At 41.7% G+C, this 23449-nt stretch overlaps 2 protein-coding genes across 3 annotated transcripts in view; one reads left to right on the top strand and one right to left on the bottom strand.

The window, feature by feature from the left end:
- CCDC38 (coiled-coil domain containing 38) overlaps positions 1-703 on the bottom strand; it is a 46166-nt gene extending 45463 nt beyond the window's left edge. The window contains exon 1 of one of the 2 annotated variants that reach the window (XM_075124273.1): positions 425-703. The gene's annotated coding sequence lies outside the window, so the exon portion shown is untranslated. Of the gene's footprint in view, positions 1-143; positions 219-424 lie in introns of those variants that run through there. The other variant, XM_048835523.2, reaches the window with a different exon arrangement.
- Positions 59-22750, top strand: AMDHD1 (amidohydrolase domain containing 1). Its single transcript, XM_048835537.2, has 9 exons — positions 59-205; positions 10332-10438; positions 11392-11456; positions 13827-14104; positions 17918-18143; positions 19146-19270; positions 21131-21224; positions 21884-22044; positions 22473-22750. Exons 1-9 carry the CDS (start codon positions 69-71, stop codon positions 22576-22578), a joined length of 1299 nt encoding a protein of 432 aa, XP_048691494.1. The 5' UTR covers positions 59-68; the 3' UTR covers positions 22579-22750.
- The last annotated feature ends 699 nt before the right edge of the window (positions 22751-23449 follow it).

Genomic DNA, 23449 nt, shown 5'->3' with positions numbered 1-23449 from the left:
TCTGGCTGCGGCCGCTGTGCAGGTCCAGGGTCTGCGGGGGCTGTCGCCGCCCCTGTCTCTGCCCCGACATGGCTGGCGAGCACAGGCTCTTGCTGGACAACGCCCAACAGCTGGTGCTCGTCTGCACCAAAGGCGAGAAGTACCTGCTGCAGGCGGGCATGCAAGACCTGGCCGTGCTGGACAATGCCAGCGTGGTGATCGGCACGTAAGTCGGCTCTGTGAGCAAAAAGAAAAGGAGGACTTGTGGCACCTTAGAGAGGAACCAATTTATTTGAGCATAAGCTCTGTGACCGTGTCCCCTGAGCCCCCGGCCAGGCTCGGACCTGAGCAGGCACCTGGCCTGATGCAGCCAGATCTGCTCTCCGTTGTCCTGGGAGCCCTCGGGTTCAGAAAATAAAGTCTGGTGCATAAAGTTCTTCCGTACCTCTTTAGAAAAGGCAAATTCTTCAGTTCTGCAGGCTCGCCTTCAATTCAGACAGCAACCCGGCATTTTGGTGTGATCAGGTGCCACAAGTGCGTTAGAATTACTGCGATTCCACTGAAAAGGAGGCTTTTTATCTGAATCCACAATAAAATTTTACTCATTGCTTGTTGCTGAAAATAAGGGAAAAAATATGTTATTCTTCGTGTTGTGGATTAACTCTGACGAGAAGAAAAACTGCGGACTGGAATCCAGAGTCTTAGCTTTTTAATCAAGGGGGATTCCAGTTGAGAAACAAAGTTACTTTGAAAAAAGAAAAGGAATACTTGTGATACCTTAGAGACTAACCAATGTATTTGAGCATAAGCTTTCATGAGCTACAGCTCACTTCATCGGATGCATACTGTGGAAAATACAGGAGATGTTTTTATACACACAAACCATGAAAAAATGGGTGTTTATCACTACAAAAGGTTTTCTCTCCCCGCACCCCACTCTCCTGCTGGTAATAGCTTATCTAAAGTGATCACTCTCCTTACAAGGTGTATGGTAATCAAGGTGGGCCATTTCCAGCACAAATCCAGGTTTTCTCCCCACCCTCCCCAACAAAGCCACTCTCCTGTTGGTAATAGCTTATCTAAAGTGATCGCTCTCCTTACAATGTGTATGATAATCAAGGTGGGCCATTTCCAGTAACCTATTTCCCCTTGTTTTGTCCTACGCCCGCCTTCCTGTTAAACCCTGGATTTGTGCTGAAAATGGCCCACCTTGATTATCATACACATTGTAAGGAGAGCGATCACTTTAGATAAGCTATAAGTGAGCTGTAGCTCACGAAAGCTCATGCTCAAATAAATTGGTTAGTCTCTAAGGTGCCACAAGTACTCCTTTTCTTTTTGCAAAGACAGACTAACACGGCTGTTACTCTGAAACCTTTAGATAAGCTATTACCAACAGGAGAGTGGCTTTGATGGGGAGGGTGGGGAGAAAACCTGGATTTGTGCTGGAAATGGCCCACCTTGATTATCATACACCTTGTAAGGAGAGTGATCACTTTAGATAAGCTATTACCAGCAGGAGAGTGGGGTGCGGGGAGAGAAAACCTTTTGTAGTGATAAACACCCATTTTTTCATGGTTTGTATAAAAACATCTTCTGTATTTTCCACAGTATGCATCCGATGAAGTGAGCTGTAGCTCACGAAAGCTTATGCTCAAATAAATTGGTTAGTCTCTAAGGTGCCACAAGTACTCCTTTGCTTTTTGCGAATACAGACTAACACGGCTGTTACTCTGAAGGTTACTTTGTTGTTTTTAAAAGACAGCCGTTGGCTTAAGTGTGCCAACACACTTGTGCCTTAAGTTGCTATGCCCAAAACTTCAGTGTCGGAGTGCTGAAGGTGAGACAGGACACACAAACTCTTTTTAAACGAGTATGCTGAAAAGTAAGGTAAATTCTGGAATAATTATTATTAAAAGTCCGGTCAGTAGCGCAGCAGGGCTCAGGCAGGCTCAGGCAGGCTCCCTGCCTGCCATCATTCCGCGCGCTGCGTGCTTCCCAGAAGCAGCGGCTTATCCCCCGCTCCAGCTCCTACACGTAGGGGCAGCAAGGGGGCTCCACGCACTGCCCTGCCACAAGCCCGAAGTCCTGGCTCTGCAGCTCCCATTGGCCAAGAACTGCAGCCAATGGGAGCTGTGGGGGCAGCACCTACAGATGGGGCAGCCTGCAGACAGGGCAGTGCACAGAGCCGCCTGGCCGCGGCTCTGCATAGGAGCCAGAGGTGGGAAATGATGCAGATTCCAGGAGCTGCTTGAGGTAAGCATTGCTGAGAGCCTGCACCCCTGATCCCCATCCTGCATCTCAACCCCCTGCCCCAGCCCTGATCCCCCTCCCACCCTCTGAACTCCTCGGTCCCAGTCCAGAGCACCCTCCTTCACCCCAAACCCCTCATTCCAAGCTCCACCCCAGAGCCCACACCCCCAGCCAGAGCCCTCAGACCCCCTCACATGCCAACCTCCTGTCCCAGCCCAGAACCCCCTCCTGCACTCCAAATCCCTCAATCCCAGCCCGGAGCCCCCTCCTGCACCCCAACCTCCATATCCCTGGCCCCACCCCAGAGCCCGCACCCACAGCCGGAACCCTCACCCCCTCCCACACCCCAACTCCCTGCCCCAGCCTGGTGAAAATGAGTGAGTGAGGGTGGGGAGAGTGAGCGACAGAGGGAGGGGGGATGGAGTGAATGGGAGCAGGGCCTCAGAGAAAGGGCGGGGCCTTGAAGGAGGGTGGGGCCGAGGGTGGGGCAGGGATTTTCCATTTTGTGCGAGTAGAAAGTTGGCAACCTTATGCAGATTTGCCCCACCACCTCCAAAGCCCCTGGAAGCCCCTCCTCTAAAGTACCACACGATTATGGGGGAGTGAAGTTCCATGGCCAGTGTTTGGCCAAGGAAAGTCTATTCTTCCGGGTATCATCCCTGTGGGAGTGAAAGCTAACCTTAAATACACCAACTCTTGCAGATTCCACTTCATGCTATTTACATCCTCCAAGGGGGCAAGTGTACCCTTCAGGTGTAGGCAGGGAGACAATGGCAGCAAGAGTCTTCTGGAGGACAAGAATGCTCTGCAGTTACTGACTGAAGGGATGCTGTACATTTGCTAACCCACAACAGTGCAATAGTTTTAGTTAGCTAAAAGAAAATAAAAACTACTGTTGATCATTAAGCATAATTAATCCCACAGTTGGACCCTCCTTCCAGATAATGTTATGGTATCCGCTCAAACTGAGTATACCCCTCTGAGGGAGGGAACCCCTTGTATTGGGAAGAGACAGGTAAGACTATTGGGGGATTTGATTATTAGAAATATAGGTAGTTGGATTTCTGAGACTGACAAAACCACATGGTAAATTGCCTGCTGGGAGCAAACCTCTCGAGACATGTAGATAGACTTATGGGCAGTACTGAGGAGAAGTCGGTGGTCATAGTATATGTAGGCACCCATGACATAGGGAAAGGCCTGGAGGCCAAATTTAGGATGCCAGAAAACAGATTAAAGTTCAGGACCACAGTTTCTCTGAAATGCTCAGTTCCTCATGCAGGGGTAGTTAGATAGGCAGAACTTCAGGGTTTCAATGTATGGATGAGATGATGGTGTTCAAAGGAGGGATTTATGTTTATTAGGCACTGGGGAATGTTTTGGAAAAGGAGGAGCGAATACAGGAAGGATGGGATCCACATAAACCAAAACAAAATCAGATTGCTGGCATGTAAAACTAAAAAGGTAGTAGAGGAGTTTTTAAACTGAGGGCTGGGGGAAAGCTGGCAGGTGCGGAGGAGCACGCTGTTGGAACAGACACATCCCTTAAGGGAGGATTTAGTGAAGGGGATATTCTATGTCCTAGTAAAGAGGAGAGGATAGAAGTTGATAAAGTACAGATAGGAACTGAAGAGAAACAGTCAAACGAAAGAGAGTCCGGTTCAATTATATCACATGAAGGCAGATAACTAAATATTGACAAATTTTATAATGCTTGTATACAAATGTGAGAAGTCTAAATACTAATATGGGTGAACTTGAGTGCCTGGTAGTAAATGAGGATAGTGACAGAATAGGCGTCTCAGAAACTTGGTGGAATGATGATGATCAATAGAACAAGGTAATATCAGAGTACAAAATATATAGGAATGACACTGTAGTTTGCAATGGTGGGGGAGTAGCACTATATATGAAAGAAAACATAGAGTCAAATATACTAAAAATCTTAAATGAATCAAAGAGTACCATAGAATCTCTTTGGCTGGAAATTCCATGCTTCAATAAAAAGAGTATAGTAGAATATACTATTGACCACCTGACGAGGATGACAACGGTGCTTGTGAAATGCTCAGATAAATTAGAGAGGCTATAAAAACAGAAAACCCAACAATAATTGGGGATTTCAACTACCCCCGTAACAACTGGGAACATGTCACCTCAGGAAGGGGTTCAAAGATAAAATTTCTGGACACTGTTAATTACTACTTCTTGGAGCAGCTAGTCCTGGAACCCACAAGGGGAGAGGCAATTCTTGAATTAGTGCTAAGTGGCACACAGGACAGGTCCAAGAGGTGAATATAGCTGAACCACTCGGAAATAGTGACTATAATGTCATTAAATTTAACATCAGGGGGAGGAGGGAGAGAATACCAAAGAAGCCCACCATAGGAGCATTCAATTTCAAAATGGGGAACTACACAAAAATGAGGAAGCTAGTTAAAAAGAAATTAAAAGGAACAGTCACAAGAGTTAAATGCCTGAAAACTGGATGGAAAATTTTAAAAACACTGTAATAAAGGCTCAAACTAGATGTATACCCCAAATTAAAAAAAAAAAAAAAAAGTAAAAGAACAAAAAACCCCACCCCTCAATCATGGCCAAACAGAGTAAAAGAGGCAATCATAGACAAAAAGACATCCTTTAAAAATTGAAAGTCAAATCCTACTGAGGAAAATAGAAAGGAGCATAAACTCCGGATAGTCAAGTGTGAATACGGACCCTGGACTTCAGGAAAGCAGACTTCGACTCCCTCAGGGAACGGATGGGTAGGATCCCCTGGGGGACTAACATGAAGGGGAAAGGAGTCCAGGAGAGCTGGCTGTATTTCAAGGAATCCCTGTTGAGGTTACAGGGACAAACCATCCCGATGTGTCGAAAGAATAGTAAATATGGCAGGCGACCAGCTTGACTTAACGGTGAAATCCTAGCGGATCTTAAACATAAAAAAGAAGCTTACAAGAAGTGGAAGGTTGGACATATGACCAGGGAAGAGTATAAAAATATTGCTCGGGCATGTAGGAATGAAATCAGGAGGGCCAAATCGCACCTGGAGCTGCAGCTAGCGAGAGATGTCAAGAGTAACAAGAAGGGTTTCTTCAGGTATGTTGGCAACAAGAAGAAAGCCAAGGAAAGTGTGGGCCCCTTAATGAATGAGGGAGGCAACCTAGTGTCAGAGGATGTGGAAAAAGCTAATGTACTCAATGCTTTTTTGCCTCTGTCTTCACTAACAAGGTCAGCTCCCAGACTGCTGCGCTGGGCATCACAACATGGGGAATAGATGGCCAGCCCTCTGTGGAGAAAGAGGTGGTTAGGGACTATTTAGAAAAGCTGGACGTGCACAAGTCCATGGAGCCGGATGCGTTGCATCCGAGAGTGCTAAAGGAGTTGGCGGATGTGATTGCAGAGCCATTGGCCATTATCTTTGAAAACTCGTGGCGAACGGGGGAAGTCCCGGATGACTGGAAAAAGGCTAATGTCGTGCCAATCTTTAAAAAAGGGAAGAAGGAGGATCCTGGGAACTACAGGCCAGTCAGCCTCATCTCAGTCCCCGGAAAAATCATGGAGCAGGTCCTCAAAGAATCAATCCTGAAGCACTTACATGAGAGGAAAGTGATCAGGAACAGTCAGCATGGATTCACAAAGGGAAGGTCATGCCTGACTAATCTAATCGCCTTCTATGAAGAGATTACTGGTTCTGTGGATGAAGGGAAAGCAGTGGATGTATTGTTTCTTGACTTTAGCAAAGCTTTTGACACGGTCTCTAGGCAGTATTCTTGTCAGCAAGTTAAAGAAGTATGGGCTGGATGAATGCACTATAAGGTGGGTAGAAAGTTGGCTAGATTGTTGGGCTCAATGGGTAGTGATCAATGGCTCCATGTCTAGTTGGCAGCCGGTGTCAAGTGGAGTGCCCCAGGGGTCGGTCCTGGGGCCGGTTTTGTTAAATATCTTCATAAATGATCTGGAGGATGGTGTGGATTGCACCCTCAGCAAATTTGCGGATGATACTAAACTGGGAGGAGTGGTAGATACGCTGGAGGGCAGGGATAGGATACAGAGGGACCTAGACAAATTGGAGGATTGGGCCAAAAGAAATCTGACAAGGTTCAGTAAGGATAAGTGCAGGGTCTTGCACTTAGGACGGAAGAACCCAATGCACAGCTACAGACTAGGGACTGAATGGCTAGGCAGCAGTTCTGTGGAAAAGGACCTAGGGGTGACAGTGGACGAGAAGCTGAATATGAGTCAGCAGAGTGCCCTTGTTGCCAAGAAGGCCAATGGCATTTTGGGATGTATAAGTAGGGGCATAGCGAGCAGATCGAGGGACGTGATCGTCCCCCTCTATTCGACATTGGTGAGGCCTCATCTGGAGTACTGTGTCCAGTTTTGGGCCCCACACTACAAGAAGGATGTGGATAAATTGGAGAGAGTCCAGCGAAGGGCAACAAAAATGATTAGGGGTCTGGAACACATGACTTATGAGGAGAGGCTGACGAAACTGGAATTGTTTAGTCTGCAGAAGAGAAGAATGAGGGGGGATTTGATAGCTGCTTTCAACTACCTGAGAGGTGGTTCCAGAGAGGATGGTTCTAGACTATTCTCAGTGGTAGAAGAGGACAGGACAAGGAGTAATGGTCTCAAGTTGCAGTGGGGGAGGTTTAGGTTGGATATTAGGAAAAACTTCTTCACTAGGAGGGTGGTGAAACACTGGAATGTGTTACCTAGGGAGGTGGTAGAATTTCCTTCCTTAGAAATTTTTAAGGTCAGGCTTGACAAAGCCCTGGCTGGGATGATTTAATTGGGGATTGGTCCTGCTTTGAGCAGGGGGTTGGACTAGATGACCTCCTGAGGTCCCTTCCAACCCTGATATTCTATGGTTCTATGATTCTATGAAAGTGTAATCAGCAGGCCAAAACAAGAATTTGAGGAGCAACTAGCAAAAGACACAAACATTAAAAGCAAAATGTTTTTAAGTACGGCAAAAGCAGGAGCCTGCCAAACAATGAGCGGACGCACTGGAGGATCGAAGTGCTAAAGAAGCACTCATGGAAGACAAGGCTGTTGTGGAGAAGCTAAATTCATTTTTTGCATCAGTCTTCATCCTGCATCAGTCTTCATATCAGTATCTTCGCATCAGTCTTCACATCCTGGAGAGGATGTGAGGGAAATTCCCGCACCTGACCCATTCTTTTAGATGAGAGATCAGAGGAATCGTCCCAGATTGAGGTGTCAGTAGAGGAGGTTTTGGAACAAATTGATAAATTAAACAGTAATAAGTGACAAGATCCAGATGGGATTCACCCAAGAGTTCTGAAGGAACTCGAATATGAAATTGCAGAACTACTAACCGTGATATGTAATCTATTGCTTAAATCAGCTTCTGCACCAGATGACTAGCAGATAGCTAATGTCATGCTGATTTTTAAAAAAGGCTCCAGAGGTGATCCTGGCAATTACAGGCTGGTAGGCCTAACTTCTGTTCTAGGCAAATTGGTTGAAACTATAGTAAAGAACAGAATTATCAGACACATACCTGGAAGATGAACACAGTATGTTGGGGAAAAGTCAACAGTTTTTGTAAAGGGAAATCATGCCTCACAAATCTATTAGAACAAGGAGGGTCAACAAAGATGTGAACAAGAGTAATCGAGTTAATATAGTGTACTTGGACTTTCAGAAAGCCTTTGACAATGTCCCTCACCAAAGGCTCTTAAGGAAAGTAAGCACTCATGGGACAAGAGGGAAGGTCCTCTCATGTATCAGTAACTGGTTAATAGAGTGGAAACAAAAGATAGGAATAAATGATCAGTTTTCACAGTGGAGAGAGGTAAATAGCAGGGTCCCCCATGTGAACAGTACTGTTCAACATATTCATACATGATCTGAAAAAAGGAGTAAACAGTGAGGTGGCAAAGTTTGCAGACAATACAAAATCACTCAAGATCGTTAAGTCCAAAGCTGACTGCAAAGAGTTAAAAAGCTCAGAAAACTGGGTGACCAGGCAACAAAATGGCAGACGAAATTCAAAGTTGATAAATGCAAAGTAATGCACATTGGAAACCATAATCCCAACTATACCTACACAAAATGATGGGGTCTAAATTAGCTGTTATCACTCACCAAAGCGATCTTGGAGTCATCTTGGATAGTTCTCTGAAAACATCCATTCAGTGTGCAGCGGCAGTCAAAAAAGCAAACAGAATGTTGGGAATCATTAAGAATGGGATAGAAAATAAGAAAAAAAGTATCATAAAGCCACTATATAAATCCATGGTATGCTCAAACCTTGCATACTGTGTGCAGTTCTGGTCTTCTCATCTCAAAAAAGCTATATTAGAAATGGAAAAGGAACAGGAAGGGCAACAAAATGACTAGGGGTATGGAACAGCTTCCATATGGAGAAGAGATGAAAAAGACTGGGACTTTTCAGCTTAGAAAAGAGACAACTAAGGGGGGGATATGATAGAAGTCTATAAAATCATGAATGGTGTGGAGAAAGTGAATAGGGAAGTGTTATTTACCCCTTCAAATAACACAAGAACTAGGAGTCACCCAATGAAATTAATAGGAAGCAGGTTTAAAACAAACATAAGGAAGTACTTTTTCATACAATGCACAGTCAACCTGTGGAACTCATTGCCAGTGTATGTTGCGAAGGTCAAAATTATAACTGGGCTTAGAAAAGAATTAAATAAATTTGTGGAGGATAGGTCTGTCCATGGCTATTAGCCAAGGCGGTCAGAGATGCAACCCCATGCTCTGGGTGTCCCTAAACCTCTGACTGCTAGAAGCTGGGGCTGGACGATAGGGGATGGAGCACTCGATAAACTGTCCTGTTCTGTTTATTTCCCCTGAAGCATCTGTCACCGGCAACTGTCAGAAGACAGGATATTAGGCTAGATGGACCATTAATCTGACCCAGTATTGCCATTCTTATGTTCTTATGGCCATGAAATTCTGTCAGAAAAATGGAAAGTTCAATTATTGAGTGAGATGGGGGAGGGGGTCTTGCAATGGTCAAAATTAGTATGTTTGACAGATTGAGTGGAAAATAGCAAAGACCTGAATGTCTGATGAGGAAGAAAAATGTATTGGTATAAAATAGCTCATCCAAGTGAAAAATGTAACCTTTGTAATGGGCCAAGTTGCATAAGCCCTCAGGTAATGTGCGTCAGAGCTGCCAGCTCAGCAAATTAAAGCTGCCTGAGCAGAACTGCAGCGTATGCACCAAATGTACAGAGGGGAAACTACATATTCTCTACTGTTGCTGTTTTTTCTTCTCTCACTTTTGGGAATGCGCACCGTGTCTTGGTACACTTGGTAAGATTCCTGTCATGGTCACAGTATTTTCAAGGCAAGAATACCACTAAATTCATGCATGGAGATTGAAATAAGGGAGCTGCTATGTGATAATTAATTATACTAAAATATCAATAATGGAAAATGACATTAGACCAAGGCCTTAAATCTTATATGTAATATATCATTTTGTTGCCAAATGAAAAGCATCAGTTAATGATGCTCTTGTGGCAAAAAGAAAATCAATTTTTTGGTCATCTTTAAAATATATTTTCTCTTTCTCTGTTATAATATACATATATATGGAAGACAGGATACTGGGATAGATGATGGTCTATTGGTCTGACGGGGCATGGCCATTTTTTTCTTCTTACATTCTTATTTCAGTAACATAACAACTTGAGGATGCTGTTGATTTGGTAATAAGAATATACTGGGCTAATGAATACATTGGCATTTGCCTTTTGAGTTACAGGATACATACAGATATTACTTCACAAACAGAAAGGGCCCGCAACTTATCATCCTACGGGAACCACGCTGGCAGGGCATAGGGATGACCCAGGCTTTGCAGACACCTTGAGGTCCATAGGATTTCCTCATAGATCTCAAGGCATCCACATGATTAGCAAACAATCTTCCCTGTCCATTTTCAGAGTCCTGAAGACAATGACTCCATCACCTCTCTGAAAGGGTGATGCCTCAGGAGCTCCTAAATACAACTTGCTGAGTTTGCTTTTTAAACAAATTCACTCAGGCTTGTTTGTGCATTGTTTTTTTTTTGTTTTTTTGTTTTTTTGCAGAGATGGCTGTGTAAAAGCTGTAGGCCATGCAGATGTTATTCGCCAGCAATTTTCAGAAGCATCATTTGAAAAAATAATTGACTGTTCTGGGAAATGCATATTGCCAGGTTGGTGTATTTTCTTAACGTTAATAGTGCAAATCAGAGTGGCTGACCGTGTGTATAGACAAAGCACAGATTCCTCAGTTAATCAAACGCTCCCCAAACTTCTTTTCTTTGTAGAGGTCAAGCCATACATAAGTTAGGCCCCTGGTATTTGAGCAACTAACTCCTCCCCTCACATCATCCCCAGGCAGTTGAGACCATTAATAGTGCCTTTGCTCTCCTTCTGGAGATTCAGCTTGAATCAGATGAAGGGCAGGGCCTTCTTGGTTCAGAGACCAATTCTATGCAACTCTGTGAACGCCCCTTGGACTACTCCTCTGGCCATCTACAATGCTTGTTGCAAAGTCTATTCACTTGGGCCTGTTTACTTTTGTCATTTTCAGCTGTTCTTTCTCCTTGGGTTATTTATTTTTCTGTTGGCCCATTTTTGGTTTGGCCGAGTGACTGGCTCTCTCACAGCCACCTATTTGTTTTCACTGTTATTTTAACTTTTGTAAAGTGCCCAGATATAAAATACTATGAACGTCTCTTTTATGTCATAACTGAAGGCCTCGATTGGCACTTCACTGGAGACCTGAGTAAGGGGCAGTGTGTAGCTGTATGTACCCAGTATGTAGCAGTATGTACCCAGACAAACAAAATGGGAGCATGACTGACAGACTTACTATACAGGAGAAACAGTTTAACTCTACACCGAGTGCTGCCAGATAGACTAAAACACCCTGAAAAAAAAAAAAGATTTTTTTTCTTGAATATCTTCATTATAGTAATCATAGGTGTGTTTTGCAATAATATAAGGTAAAAACATTTTTCAAACAGAAGTATGGTGTAGTATGGTTTTTTTCTTTAGTTGATACTGTCCCTTTAATTTGTTTGCCCTTTCTCAAGTTTTTCCTTTTCCCAAACAATGAAATCTTGCAATATGTATTTATTTTATTGTTGTTGGGTTTTTTTAGGTTTGGTAGATGCACATACCCATCCAGTGTGGGCTGGTGACAGGGTTCATGAGTTTGCAATGAAGGTAATTTCACATAATTACAGAATTGTTGGGTTTTTTTTCTCATCATATTTGCTTTCATACACAACAATCTCTGCTTTCTCTACACTTCTATTTCTCATCTCTGGAAAGTAAGATCAGTTATATCATATGTAATTTAGGATGGGAGAGGGAGCAACGGCTTTTGGAGAGCAAGAACAGAGAAAGAGAGAGGGTTGAAGCCAAAGGAAAAGAGATGGGGAAACAAGGACCAAGAAGAAGAAGGAAAGAGAGAGCAATCCAGTGGCGGATGGGATATGAAATAGGGGAGACAGAAGTAAGAGAACAAAACTTATAAAAGGGAGATAAAACGATAGTGAGGAAAATGAGAATGAAATTGGGAAATGAAAAAAGAAGGGATTAAAGAAATGAAAACCTTATAATATAAAAAATGAAAATTATTTTATTTACTCATACACCTAGAATTTGTTTCTGATGTAACCCAAATGGGGGTATAAGATGGAGATGAGGGCCTACGATGGATTGCCAGAAGTTTGCATTATGGATGGGGAGGTTGGAAAGCCCAAGTGGACATGTCAAGTCTATATAGGATGGAGGGAAGGAGGAAATGCAAGCACCTGAATAGCTTTGAAATAAAATGTTTCCAGCTCTGCAGTGCTTGTTTTTTCTGTGGCATGTTTTGTTTTTGGAATATCAGGGTATGATTTCAAATTGGGGGTGGGGGTGATTAATTTATGGCTGTTTATATGTTACTGAGATTGTATGGTCTTCAGGGCAGGAACTGTTCCTTACTCTGTTTGTACAGGGTCTAGCACAGTGCAGCTGCATTCTCTGTTGGCCTACAGGCAACTGTATAATAAACATGATTAATATTTAATAATAGGGGTGTCACACCGGGTGTGGTGGCAAGCACCTGTAATCCCAGCTGCTTGGGAAGCTGAGGCTGGCGGATCACTCAGGGGTTCTGGGCTGCGGTGCGCTACGCCAATCGGGCATCTGGCACCACTGACAGCCTGGCCAGCGGGTGGCCAAGGGACTGGCTAGAACACAAATGACATGATCGGGCGCTCTCTCCGTGAGGGTTGAAGGACCAATCGATCAAGATGAATAGGGGTGTCATGTGATGCTGTTAGAGCGATAAGAGCTGCTGTGTAATTGATTCCATGAGAGGGAAAGACAGGGAGGGATAATTTAATCATGATACAATTTAATCATGGCATCACAATATGGTGAAAGGGCCTCCTATGACTTTATCCTAACTTGAGTCCCCTCCAAAATCCTAAAGCTGGTCCTGCTAAAAAATGATAATGTTCAAGTAATACAACTGCTGGGTAAAACCATGTCAACGGTAAAATAGACAACAAAACCAATAGTAATAACTACTTTGGGTAGGCCAAAGTCCAGTTCATTGTGTCTTGGTTCTTTCTTCCTCCCTTTCCCACGTCCCCTGTTTTAAAACCACCGAAGTTACAAGCAGATATGAATTCGAGGGTTTGCCTTTAAATCTGCTTTAAGAAAGGGGATTTGATGTTCTAAAGCAGTGTTTCTCAACCTTTTTGGTAGTAGGGACCAGCTTGCTCACTTGCTAAACTGCATTAGGGAGATCTCAAGGACCGGCACTGGTCCACAGACCAGTTGCTGAGAAACACAGTTCTAAATGACATCACTCCTTTCTGCAACTCTTCTATCTCTGGAGATGGTTCTGTGCAACCTAAGCATCAGATACAGTCCTGCCCTCCTACAATGGACACTCTTGTGGCTGTGTTAAATACTTACTTCAGCACTGAAATAGATTTTTGTTTTGTTTGTTTTTGCAGCATGACATCACTGCCAGAGTCTTTTGGGGGCCAGATTCAGCACTGGTGCAGGGAACGTGTCTCCCTATGTAGTCCCCTATATGATCTGAGGCAACCCCGAGTGCTGCCCTTACTTGTGCCTTGTGCAATGGCAGTGAGGCAGAATTTCTATGTCACTAGCCCACCCCAAAACACCAGCTGCTCCAGAGAGGTGCAATTGTCCATAGAGCTGTCTCTGAAGCTCCCAGAGAGTTTCCTGCCATGGAGGTATTCCTTTTCATTGCTTTGGCTGGCGCAAAGGGGCCACGGCCCAGGGGGGAATTTCCATGTTATCTTTTCTCATCAACTTCATCTCCACTTCAGTTCCTTTTTTCCCATGAAAATGAATCTGTGATGGCAGGCCAGACTAGAGCTGATAACCTCTTCCAGACTCAGGGGAAGGAAATCTTCAGGAAGATCTCTTTATGAAGTTTCCCCCTCCTAGTTCCATCACTGGGATGTTTTTTCTGTCCCCTCTCTACTGTGGGTTAGGCCACATGCACCTCACAGAATCCCTTGACGAAGGTGAATAGAACACTCATGAGAATTTTGTTTTTAGCTGGCAGGTGCTTCCTACATGGATATTCACCAAGCTGGAGGGGGAATACATTTTACTGTGGAACATACCCAGAAAGCCTCAGAAGAGGAGCTGTTCAAAACTTTCAAACACCGACTGCTGCGTATGCTCAGAACAGGAACCACTTTGGTCGAATGCAAGAGTGGATATGGTTTAAACCTAGAAACCGAGCTTAAAATGCTCAGGGTGATTGAACAGGCTAGACGATTACTGGATAGCAACATTTCCTCTACATACTGTGGAGCTCATTCTGTGCCTAAGTAATGTGATTTATTTTTTTCTTGTTCTTTTAAACAATAATACTCTCATATTATTTCATAAAACATGAGTGCAGCTCCTGAGTGAATAAACTACAAATTGGGGCAGATTATACAGAAATAAATGAGGCGCAGCAGTGCCAGGTGTGGGGTGAATCTGCAGCAGAATTTGGCCTCCTCACACAGTTTGTTTGGTGGCTTTGAGGGTTCGTTTTTTGTTCTCCCCAAAATGGCAACAAAGTGTACAATATTAGAAATAACAGCGTTCAACAAAGTAATGCTTTCCTAAACTGAACGTAGAAGTAAGTGAGGGAGCATCCTGGTGTGGTGGTGGTCAGTTATGAAAAAAGCCAGACTATTAGGTTTTAAACAGAAATCAACTGGATTCAGCCAATAGGCATGTAGCCATCCTTTGCGGTTACCAACTCCAAGCTGTATGGAAGTTTTCAGGAACTCCTTTTCAGAAAGTCTTTCTGCTTGGATCTGCTACTGCCATCAGACCGTAAACTGTCTGTTTTTCATTTTAACTAGGTAAGAGAAAACAATATTATAATACTTAATCATCAGAAGTTTTAGTATAACAACAACTTGATGTGCTTCCATTGGACCAGTTAATCACTGTATCCTGTGAGTGAGTGTGAGCCCGGGGTTTAGGTATTACTGCCAACAGGAAGCACAGTCTGGTTATCTAAATAATTGGATTATTAGCACACATTCTGGTTGGTCAAAACAACCCACTATTTCTCCTTTAATAGTTTTTATTTAATTTATTTTTATTTCCAGTGAAAAAGATAACTACTTGGGTTTATGAGACTTCACTAAATTACAGTTAAATGTCATAAAGAATGACAGCAGATGTCCTGGACACATGGTCTTGGACAAATAAAAGTAGCACATTTTGACAAACTGAGAAGTGGGCCTGGTGAAAAACAGACGTAACAGAAGAATGCATAAAAATGTAGAAATCACATACAACAATGCCCTAAAATGATGCACCTCCAAGAGCTCACTGCACAACGGCACCTACCCATCTCCCATTACATTCATGTCAGCTTTTCCTGCTTTAATCAATTATTAACCTATTTCGCCTAGATTTAGTATGTTCTTAAACTTATCATAAGAAGTTTTTAAGGGTGGATTTTTTTGGTAATTTTATTTTTTAATCAGAATTTTTAAACAAAATTTTTTCAGTTTCTCTTCAATGGGTTTTTTGTTGTTTGTTTTTTAAACCTGGAGAATTTTGACCAAAATGGTCAAAAAGCCATTTTTTGTCAAAAACATTTTTTTAACAAAATCATTTCAAGCTGCTCTAAAAATTAATCAGTTGGCATTCCAGATAGCAGTAGTTTATCTCAGAATAGCCCAGGTGTTATGCAGCTACAAACTCTCATTGTCAACATGGGTATAGTTTCAAGCCTCAGGGCCTGATTCTGCGCTCTGATGATGTAAATCAGGTCTAACTTCAACAAAGTCAGTGAAGATTCTCTTCTGGTTTACAGCAGTGTATCAATCAAGTCCTGGGTTTCAGAAAATCAACTTTTAATTGCCTGAAGCCAAATCAGTACATGGCATAGTCTATGGTGACCCAGTTTGGGCTTCTTAAGAGTTTCCTCAGTTCTGTTTACAATTCCTGTCTCTAGAAGTTTCCAGTTCCTGAATTCTGCAGGTCTGAGGTCCAGACCTCAAATGCTTTACACCATAATGGCTGTTAAACTGTTGTCTTCCAAGACCTCTATCTCAGTTCATGCCATGTTTCTTTCATCCGTATATTCCACACAAAAAAGGTGCAGTTATGTATAAATTATAGAAACTTTTAAACAAAGATAAAGAACTAACCTCAAAACCACTGTCTCTGTTTAAAGCCTTACACTTTTATACACATCTGTTATAAAACAGCACTTATCCTTTGCTCTAGGCACTCCTTGATCATTCTTAATTATACAGATGTAAAATAGACCACTCCTATAATACTCCTTAGGCTAACGTAACCAAAGCAAAATCTTACCATAAATCTTATGATCTTAAACCATTTCAAAATAATTTCCCTTAATCCAGAGTAAAACCATGGCATAATGTCACCTAGTTACAGTTAGAAATGCTCATTAAAACCTTCTAGAGCTGTCACAATGCAATTGTGTAATATCCTGTTAAGTCATGTTCTTGCCAGTTTCTACATTTGTGTTAATGTAGTATCACATCACAAATTATGACCACTAATGGCAGAAACATCACCAGAGGTTCTTTGCGACAACAAGTGTAGTCAACTGTTGTGATTTTATAGCGAGTCTTGCAATATTTGGTATTTTCCAGGTCCCAGAATCATGAGAATCTCAGCTTTTTGCTTTTTATTAAGTTTCCAGCCTTCATGGAAAAAAGTTGGAAAACCGTAAAGGCTCAAAATCCAGAAGGCAAACAAAAATCCACCATATTATTTTAATCATGATTTTTAACTCAATCTTATGATTTTTGGGATCCCTGGCTCATGATTTATGAATACTTAGTGTCAGCAATATTTTCTACACTGGGCAGACATTTTGAAAGTGAATTCCAATGCCGTTTATTAGAACGATGGCAGTCTTTCAGTGTATCTGTTTGCAGGCATTACAGCAAGTAGAACAAAAAGAGTAGAATCGTACCTGTCTTTTCTCTCTTTTCTAAAGGCTCTTTAGAGTTAATCTTTAATCCACCTTCCTCCACAAACTGCTGAGCCAAAGGAGGAAAAGAGAGAAGGCTGGACAAGGCAAAAGCCAAATCAACCCCAACTGTTTCAACAAGTGAACAAAAGAAAGGCAATTGGCTAGATTCTGTTCTGGTTCACAGCCATGCAACCTCATTTGTAAATGTGAGCAGAATTTGACTCCTTGACATTATTGCCATTGTAAAACTCCAACAGACAACTCCAGACGTCAAACATATATAGCATGTGTACAGGGCTGGTGCAGTGTTGTTTTTGTTTGTTTTACAGTGGCTGAATTAAGGGCAGAGATGTCATTGCAGGTCTTTAGCCTCAGTAGCTATAATTATTATTTTTCTGTCTCAAAGGTACAAAGAAATAAAAAGCCCTATATAGCTTTTTTTAAAAAGGTCATTACTGATCTCCTATAGGCAATCTTCATGTACCAATGGCATTCCAAAGTGGTTGTGACAGTCACAGCAGCATAGTCCCTTGCTGGAATGCCTCGATAAGACAAAACCTGCTCTCTGTGACTGTGAAGGACTAAAAAAAAGAAAAGAAAAAAAAAAGTAAATTTAAACTCAGTTTTTTGCTGAATGCCCCTGTTAGCTTTGATATTTCTGGTCTCTACCACTTGAGTTATGTTTTTTTTTTTTTAAGTGTCTGCAAGTCACTTTTAAGGATAAAATGTAAGCCGTTCAGAATGTATAAATAGAAAAGTAGAGGAATGTTTTTTTAAAGGGCAAAAAAAATTGTTTGGCATCTAAAGAAATCTGACTTACAAATAAGAGGATATAGCATAATCCTTTAAAAAGGATATTAGAATTAAGTCATGTTTGTGTTATATGAATTACAATATTTTTCCTCTTGCATTGTTGTTTTTAAAATTTAAATAATACACTAGTCTTAAAAACAAGGCAGCAATTGAAGTAAAATTCAGTGGTGTAGAAATGTTCAGACACATTAGCAACATAGATAAAAATATATGGTCAACTGTATTTTTGTCATATGCTAAATGTCTGAGGTTTTTTTGTATATACACCTTTTTTAACTAATATAGTTATTACATACATGAATTTAGAGTATTCCAAGGTTCAAAGACTAAATCATTCTGTGTCTTTATAACATTTTCTTTTCATTAGAGGGAAAAATGCTACTGAAGCCACAGATGACATTATCAGTAACCATCTCCCTAAACTGAAGGAGCTGAACTTAAATGGTGAAATACATGTTAATAACATAGATGTGTTTTGTGAGAAAGGTGTCTTTGATCTGAATTGTACCAGAAGAATTCTTCAGGCTGGAAAAGGGATAGGGTTACAGATTAACTTCCATGGTGATGAACTCCATCCAATGAAATCTGCAGAGGTACTTCTTCATTCTGTATGCATTTAAGCCATTTTTGCTTTTGACTTGCCTTTGGGAGAACTGATGCTCTGAGAGATTTGCAATATTCCAAATCAATATGTTGTTCTAGAAAAGTATGATAAGTAGTTCGTGAAATAAATCGCAAGTACCACCAATGTGCAAAGTTGATAAGTTAAAGATGTGGAACCTTGACCTTTATTGGTAACTTGTCTACTGGCTTTTCAAATATTGACTTAGCTTATCCTCTGGTAGTGAGGTCAATAGGAAAGATGGATATCTATCTGTGACCCTGTTCATTCCTGGTACAAAGTATAGATTTTGATACACTATTTTAAAAAATATTTATTTTTTCCTCAGTCATGCAGTTCATATCTTCCCAACAGTACAGACATTCCCGCTGGCAGCAGCAAATAACAGCAATTCTGTAAAGGGGTGTCAGGGTCCATACTTCATCATCATTTGAGCAGGGCCTCCTTCTAATCCTCCCTCATTAGTCTGTCAACGCTTATTTTTGTTGTATTTGGAGAGGATCGGTCTGGACATATATAGAATTCTTTACAGTGGGTACCTCTAGAACTGCATAGGTCAGTTGCTCCATTTCCTTAAGAATATCAGTTTCCACCAACTCTATTCTGCACAAAACCTGTTTATAATTTTATCCATAATTGTACAATTGTTTATATTCATGGAGACAGTAAAAAACTCTGTTCAGGGCATCAGTTTGACCAGATTCTTTTGATTACATTTTAAAAAGGATTAATAGCTTTAACTTTACATTAATAACTTCATGAAAGTTTTACTGCAGTAAAATTTGTCTTAAAATTACTTATTCTTCAGAGATCACTCTTTGAATTTTTTAAACAAGGGTTTTGTAAATAGGCCTTAGGTAGCATCCTAATGAATTGCCTGTCCAAGCAGATTGATAGTAAGAACGTAGCTTCTGTGATTCATTGGTATCTGTTAGTAATTTTTCTGTTAAATCTTTCGTGATAATCCACTTAGCTTGGAGCTGAACTAGGAGCCCAGGCTATAAGTCACCTGGAAGAAATTAGTGATGAAGGCATCGCTGCAATGGCAAGTGCAAAGTGTGCGGCTGTCCTTTTACCAACTACTGCCTACATGCTGAGGTAATGCCATTTTGACAGATTGGAAATTACAGCCAAAACTAACAGCAGGAGCATTCTTTTGGCTCAAGATTCTCATATTTCAGAAGGTTCTATCGTCCTTAACTCAGTCAGGGACCACGGAAAATGGCCACACCAGTAAAGAAGGCTAGATGGGCCTCCATACATCTTACTTACTATGGGGTCCCATAAAATCTAGTCAATGCCCTATTTCTGAGATGCACTCACATCGGTCCCCAGCAACCCAATCTACAATTGGTCTTAACCTATCTGATGCATTAACTAAAGCAGCTAGGCATTAACTGAAGATGTCACCTTGCAAACTGGATTTGTTTTCAGTAATCCAAATTTTATTTGGAGTATATACATTTGCTCATTTGCAAAAATTTCTTCTATATCTGACTTAAGGAAATGGATGACTAATCGCCTAACAAGCTGAAAAGGGTGTGTGTAAAATTTTAGCAATTTTGTTTAATTTTTACCCAGGCAACATCAGGTATTTTCTCAAAAGCTCTAGTTGCTTTTGACAGATATTTAACATACTGATCTATAAACACCAATTAAATGGGCAACCTCTGTGTCCACAAGCGTATGTCTACACTGCAATCGGGAGGTGTGACCAGGGCTGGCTCTAGGTTTTTTGCCACCCCAAGCAAAAAATTTGCTCTCCCAAGCTCCGAGAGCGCAACTGTCCAAGCAAAAAAAAAAAAGAAGATAAGCTAGAATTGTGCCACCCCAAGCATGTGCTTGCTTTGCTGGTGCCTTGAGCTGGTCCTGGGTGTGACTGCACCGAGGAGGCATGACTGCAGCGTGGTAGGCAAGTCCAAGCTAGCTTTTGATTGAGCTAATGCACTAAAAATAGCAGTGAAGCTGCAGCAGCATGGGTGGTGCTTTGGGCTAGCCCCCTGAGACCCTGAGGGTGTACTTAAGCAACAAGCCCAGGCTGCCACAGCTTCCCTGCTATTGTTATTTGAGCTGGCTAGATCAAAGGTAGCGCATCTTTGCCTAAACGTGCTGCAGCTGAACCTCCCCATTGCAGTGTGGACGTATCCTAAATTAACCAGCAAAAAACTGAAAATCAAAACCAAACAATATCTCCATTGTTGTGTCAGAGAACCATTTGAATTGGATTGTTGTTTGTATATCACCTTTTCATTCTCATACAAAAACTCTCTGTGATTCTGCCAAGAAGCCAAATTCAGGATTGAGGACATCATTTGACTAGCTAATACAGGGCCAGAGGCACTTAGCACCAGAAGAAGGATCTGATACTGAGAGAAGTGGGGAGTACCTCCAATAATGGGCTGAACATCTTCACCTCCTTTTGACTTCATTGGTAGGGTAGCTGGGAGTACTTAGCACCTCACAGGATCAGGCCCCCATAGCTCTCACTGGCTGCACTGAGGATTGTAGTTGTTCAGTACTTCACAGGGTTTGGTCTAAAGAGTCCAAGCTGTGCAGCTAAAGTATAGGACAACAAGCTCAGTTTGACCTTTGTTAGCAGCTCTTTACTCCTGCAGATCTGTGTATCTAAGAAATATGGAAGGGGCAGGGGAAGAGAAAAAAGGGAGCACCAGCACCTAAACAATGAGTCAGGTCTTTTATATCACTGCACTAATTTGAGAGTGTCTGCCACCAAAATTACAGCAGCTTCAAAAGCACAAGGTACCAGATTCCCGCTATAAAATCAATGGGGTTGCAGGTGGGTAGCTGAGAGCAGAATTTTGCCTCTGGTTTCCAACGTGATAAGCTAATCTGGTTACACCCTGTATACAAACCCAATAATACATGGATTTTTTCCTGGTGTACTTCAAAGCTAAATAGCTAAATGTACTGTATTGACAAATCTGTTCTTTTTCCTAGACTGAAGCAACCTCAAGCTAGGAAAATGTTAAAAGAAGGAGTTATAGTTGCTCTTGGCAGTGATTTTAACCCTAATGCATACTGTTATTCCATGGTAAGCCATTCTTAATGCATATTATTGCACACGAAATGGTTAACAGTCTTCTACTGTCACAACACATGGGTAGTTCTTGCTCACTTAAAGGGAGTCTTCTTAATAACAAGACAGAGGGTCAGATCTTCAGCTTAGATCAGCTTAGATCAGGGGTTCTCAAACTGCGGGTCGGGACCCCTGAGAGGGTCGCGCAGTTATTACATGGGGGGAGTCATGAGCTGTCAGCCTCAACCACAAGCCCTGCTTTGCATCCAGAATTTATAATGTTGTTACATATATAAAAAAGTGTTTTTAATTTATAAGGGGAGTCACACTCAGAGGCTTGCTATGTGAAAGGGGTCAACAGAACAAAGGTTTGAGAGCCACTGGCTTAGATGAATTACACCAGATGAGGATCTGACTCAGAGTATTTTCTCCAGAACCACCTCTAAGGCCAAGAGGCTCACATTTTTCACATCTGCTTTGGGAGGCTTGGCCAGTTACGGAGGACGAAGGAGCATCCTGTGTTCCCAGTTCTTGTTTTAGAATGGACAAGATGCAGGAGACCAGTTACCTGTGTCAGCCCGCCTGGGGGCTTTGGGCCTCCCAGCGTTACAGAATGGGCAGATAACCTATTTCATTATTGGTAACTCCTCTTTTCCCCTTTATTTTTGTATTAGCCCATGGTAATGCACTTGGCCTGTGTAAACATGAAAATGTCAATGAAAGAGGCTTTAGCAGCTGCCACCATTAATGCAGCTTATGCTCTTGGAAGATCCCATATGCATGGCTCTATAGAGAATGGCAAACAGGGAGATCTCATTATCATTAATTCATCAAGGTATGTACTTAAATTGTTGTTTAAAACCTAATTTAACATAAGGGGCCTGATTTTCCACTGCGTTGCACCTTGTGGAGTCACTTACACCTGTACTTTAGTAGCATTTTACACTGACTTTGCACTCATTTTCAGTAGGTATAAAATAACTCCAGTGGAGAATAGGACCAAGATTTTTAAGATTATCTACTCATAAACCCTAATACCACAACTATTTTGAAAGCACTTATTACATGGAAACAGTACAAGGAATTCTATACTGATTTGTGCATCTGCAGCTTACTGTCTTACTTTAATACTGAGACAAAGGTTCAAAACATAATACTTGCTTCTCGTGATTCAGGCTGGCCCATTTGTTCAATGTATGATCTGTATGTGATCTGCTTTTGTGAAAATATTAATACTACATAAATGTTTTACTGTCTTTTTAGATGGGAGCACTTGATTTACCAGTTTGGGGGACATCAAGAATTGATTGAGTATGTTATTGTTAAAGGAAAAGTTATCTACAAAAACGAAGGAATTATGGGCTACTAAGTTCTTACTGAAAGATGGTGATAATTTAGAAGGATATTAACATCAAAATGATACTGATTCAGTTACCCAAGAGCAACAGACAACTTGGATTTCTATTTTACTGGTACATTATTTGTATGCTCAGCTTACTTGCTCTATATTGAAATAAAGTTTACTAAGCATTTCCACTGAACCCTCGTTCATAGCAAATGCAAACCTATTATTTATACCTTTAACATAAGGCATCCTTGAAATAGAGACATGAAACAAAGAGAACAAAAATACCCTACAAAGGCAATGAGCTAGTGTTCAGATTCAGGTCAGATTTATAGACTAGAGTAAAAAGAAAAGGAGTACTTGTGGCACCTTAGAGACTAACCAATTTATTTGAGCGTAAGCTTTCGTGAGCTACAGCTCACTTCATCGGATGCATACTGTGGAAAGTATAGAAGATCTTTTTATACACACAAAGCATGAAAAAATGGGTGTTTACCACTACAAAAGGTTTTCTCTCCCCCCACCCCACTCTCCTGTTGGTAATAGCTTATCTAAAGTGATCACTCTCCTTACAATGTGTATGATAATCAAGGTGGGCCATTTCCAGCACAAATCCAGGGTTTAACAAGAACGTCTGGGGGGGGGGGGGGGGAGGAAAAAACAAGGGGAAATAGGTTACCTTGCATAATGACTTAGCCACTCCCAGTCTCTATTCAAGCCTAAGTTAATTGTATCCAATTTGCAAATGAATTCCAATTCAACAGTCTCTCGCTGGAGTCTGGTTTTGAAGTTTTTTTGTTGTAATATCGCAACTTTCATGTCTGTAATCACGTGACCAGAGAGATTGAAGTGTTCTCCGACTGGTTTATGAATGTTATAATTCTTGACATCTGAT

Source organism: Caretta caretta, chromosome 1, assembly GCF_965140235.1.
Source record: "Caretta caretta isolate rCarCar2 chromosome 1, rCarCar1.hap1, whole genome shotgun sequence".
In the NCBI taxonomy this organism is placed as follows: domain Eukaryota; kingdom Metazoa; phylum Chordata; order Testudines; family Cheloniidae; genus Caretta; species Caretta caretta.
Note: the sequence above shows the minus strand (reverse complement) of the source record. Positions and strands in the feature narration are given on the sequence as shown.

Excerpts from the sequence above, each read along its gene's own strand:
- AMDHD1 (XM_048835537.2), top strand. The coding sequence starts at position 69 with ATGGCTGGCGAGCACAGGCTCTTGCTGGACAACGCCCAACAGCTGGTG. Across the intron at positions 21,225-21,883 it reads ATGCATACTGTTATTCCATG|CCCATGGTAATGCACTTGGC; the intron begins GTAAGCCATTCT and ends TTTTTGTATTAG. Across the intron at positions 22,045-22,472 it reads ATTATCATTAATTCATCAAG|ATGGGAGCACTTGATTTACC; the intron begins GTATGTACTTAA and ends CTGTCTTTTTAG.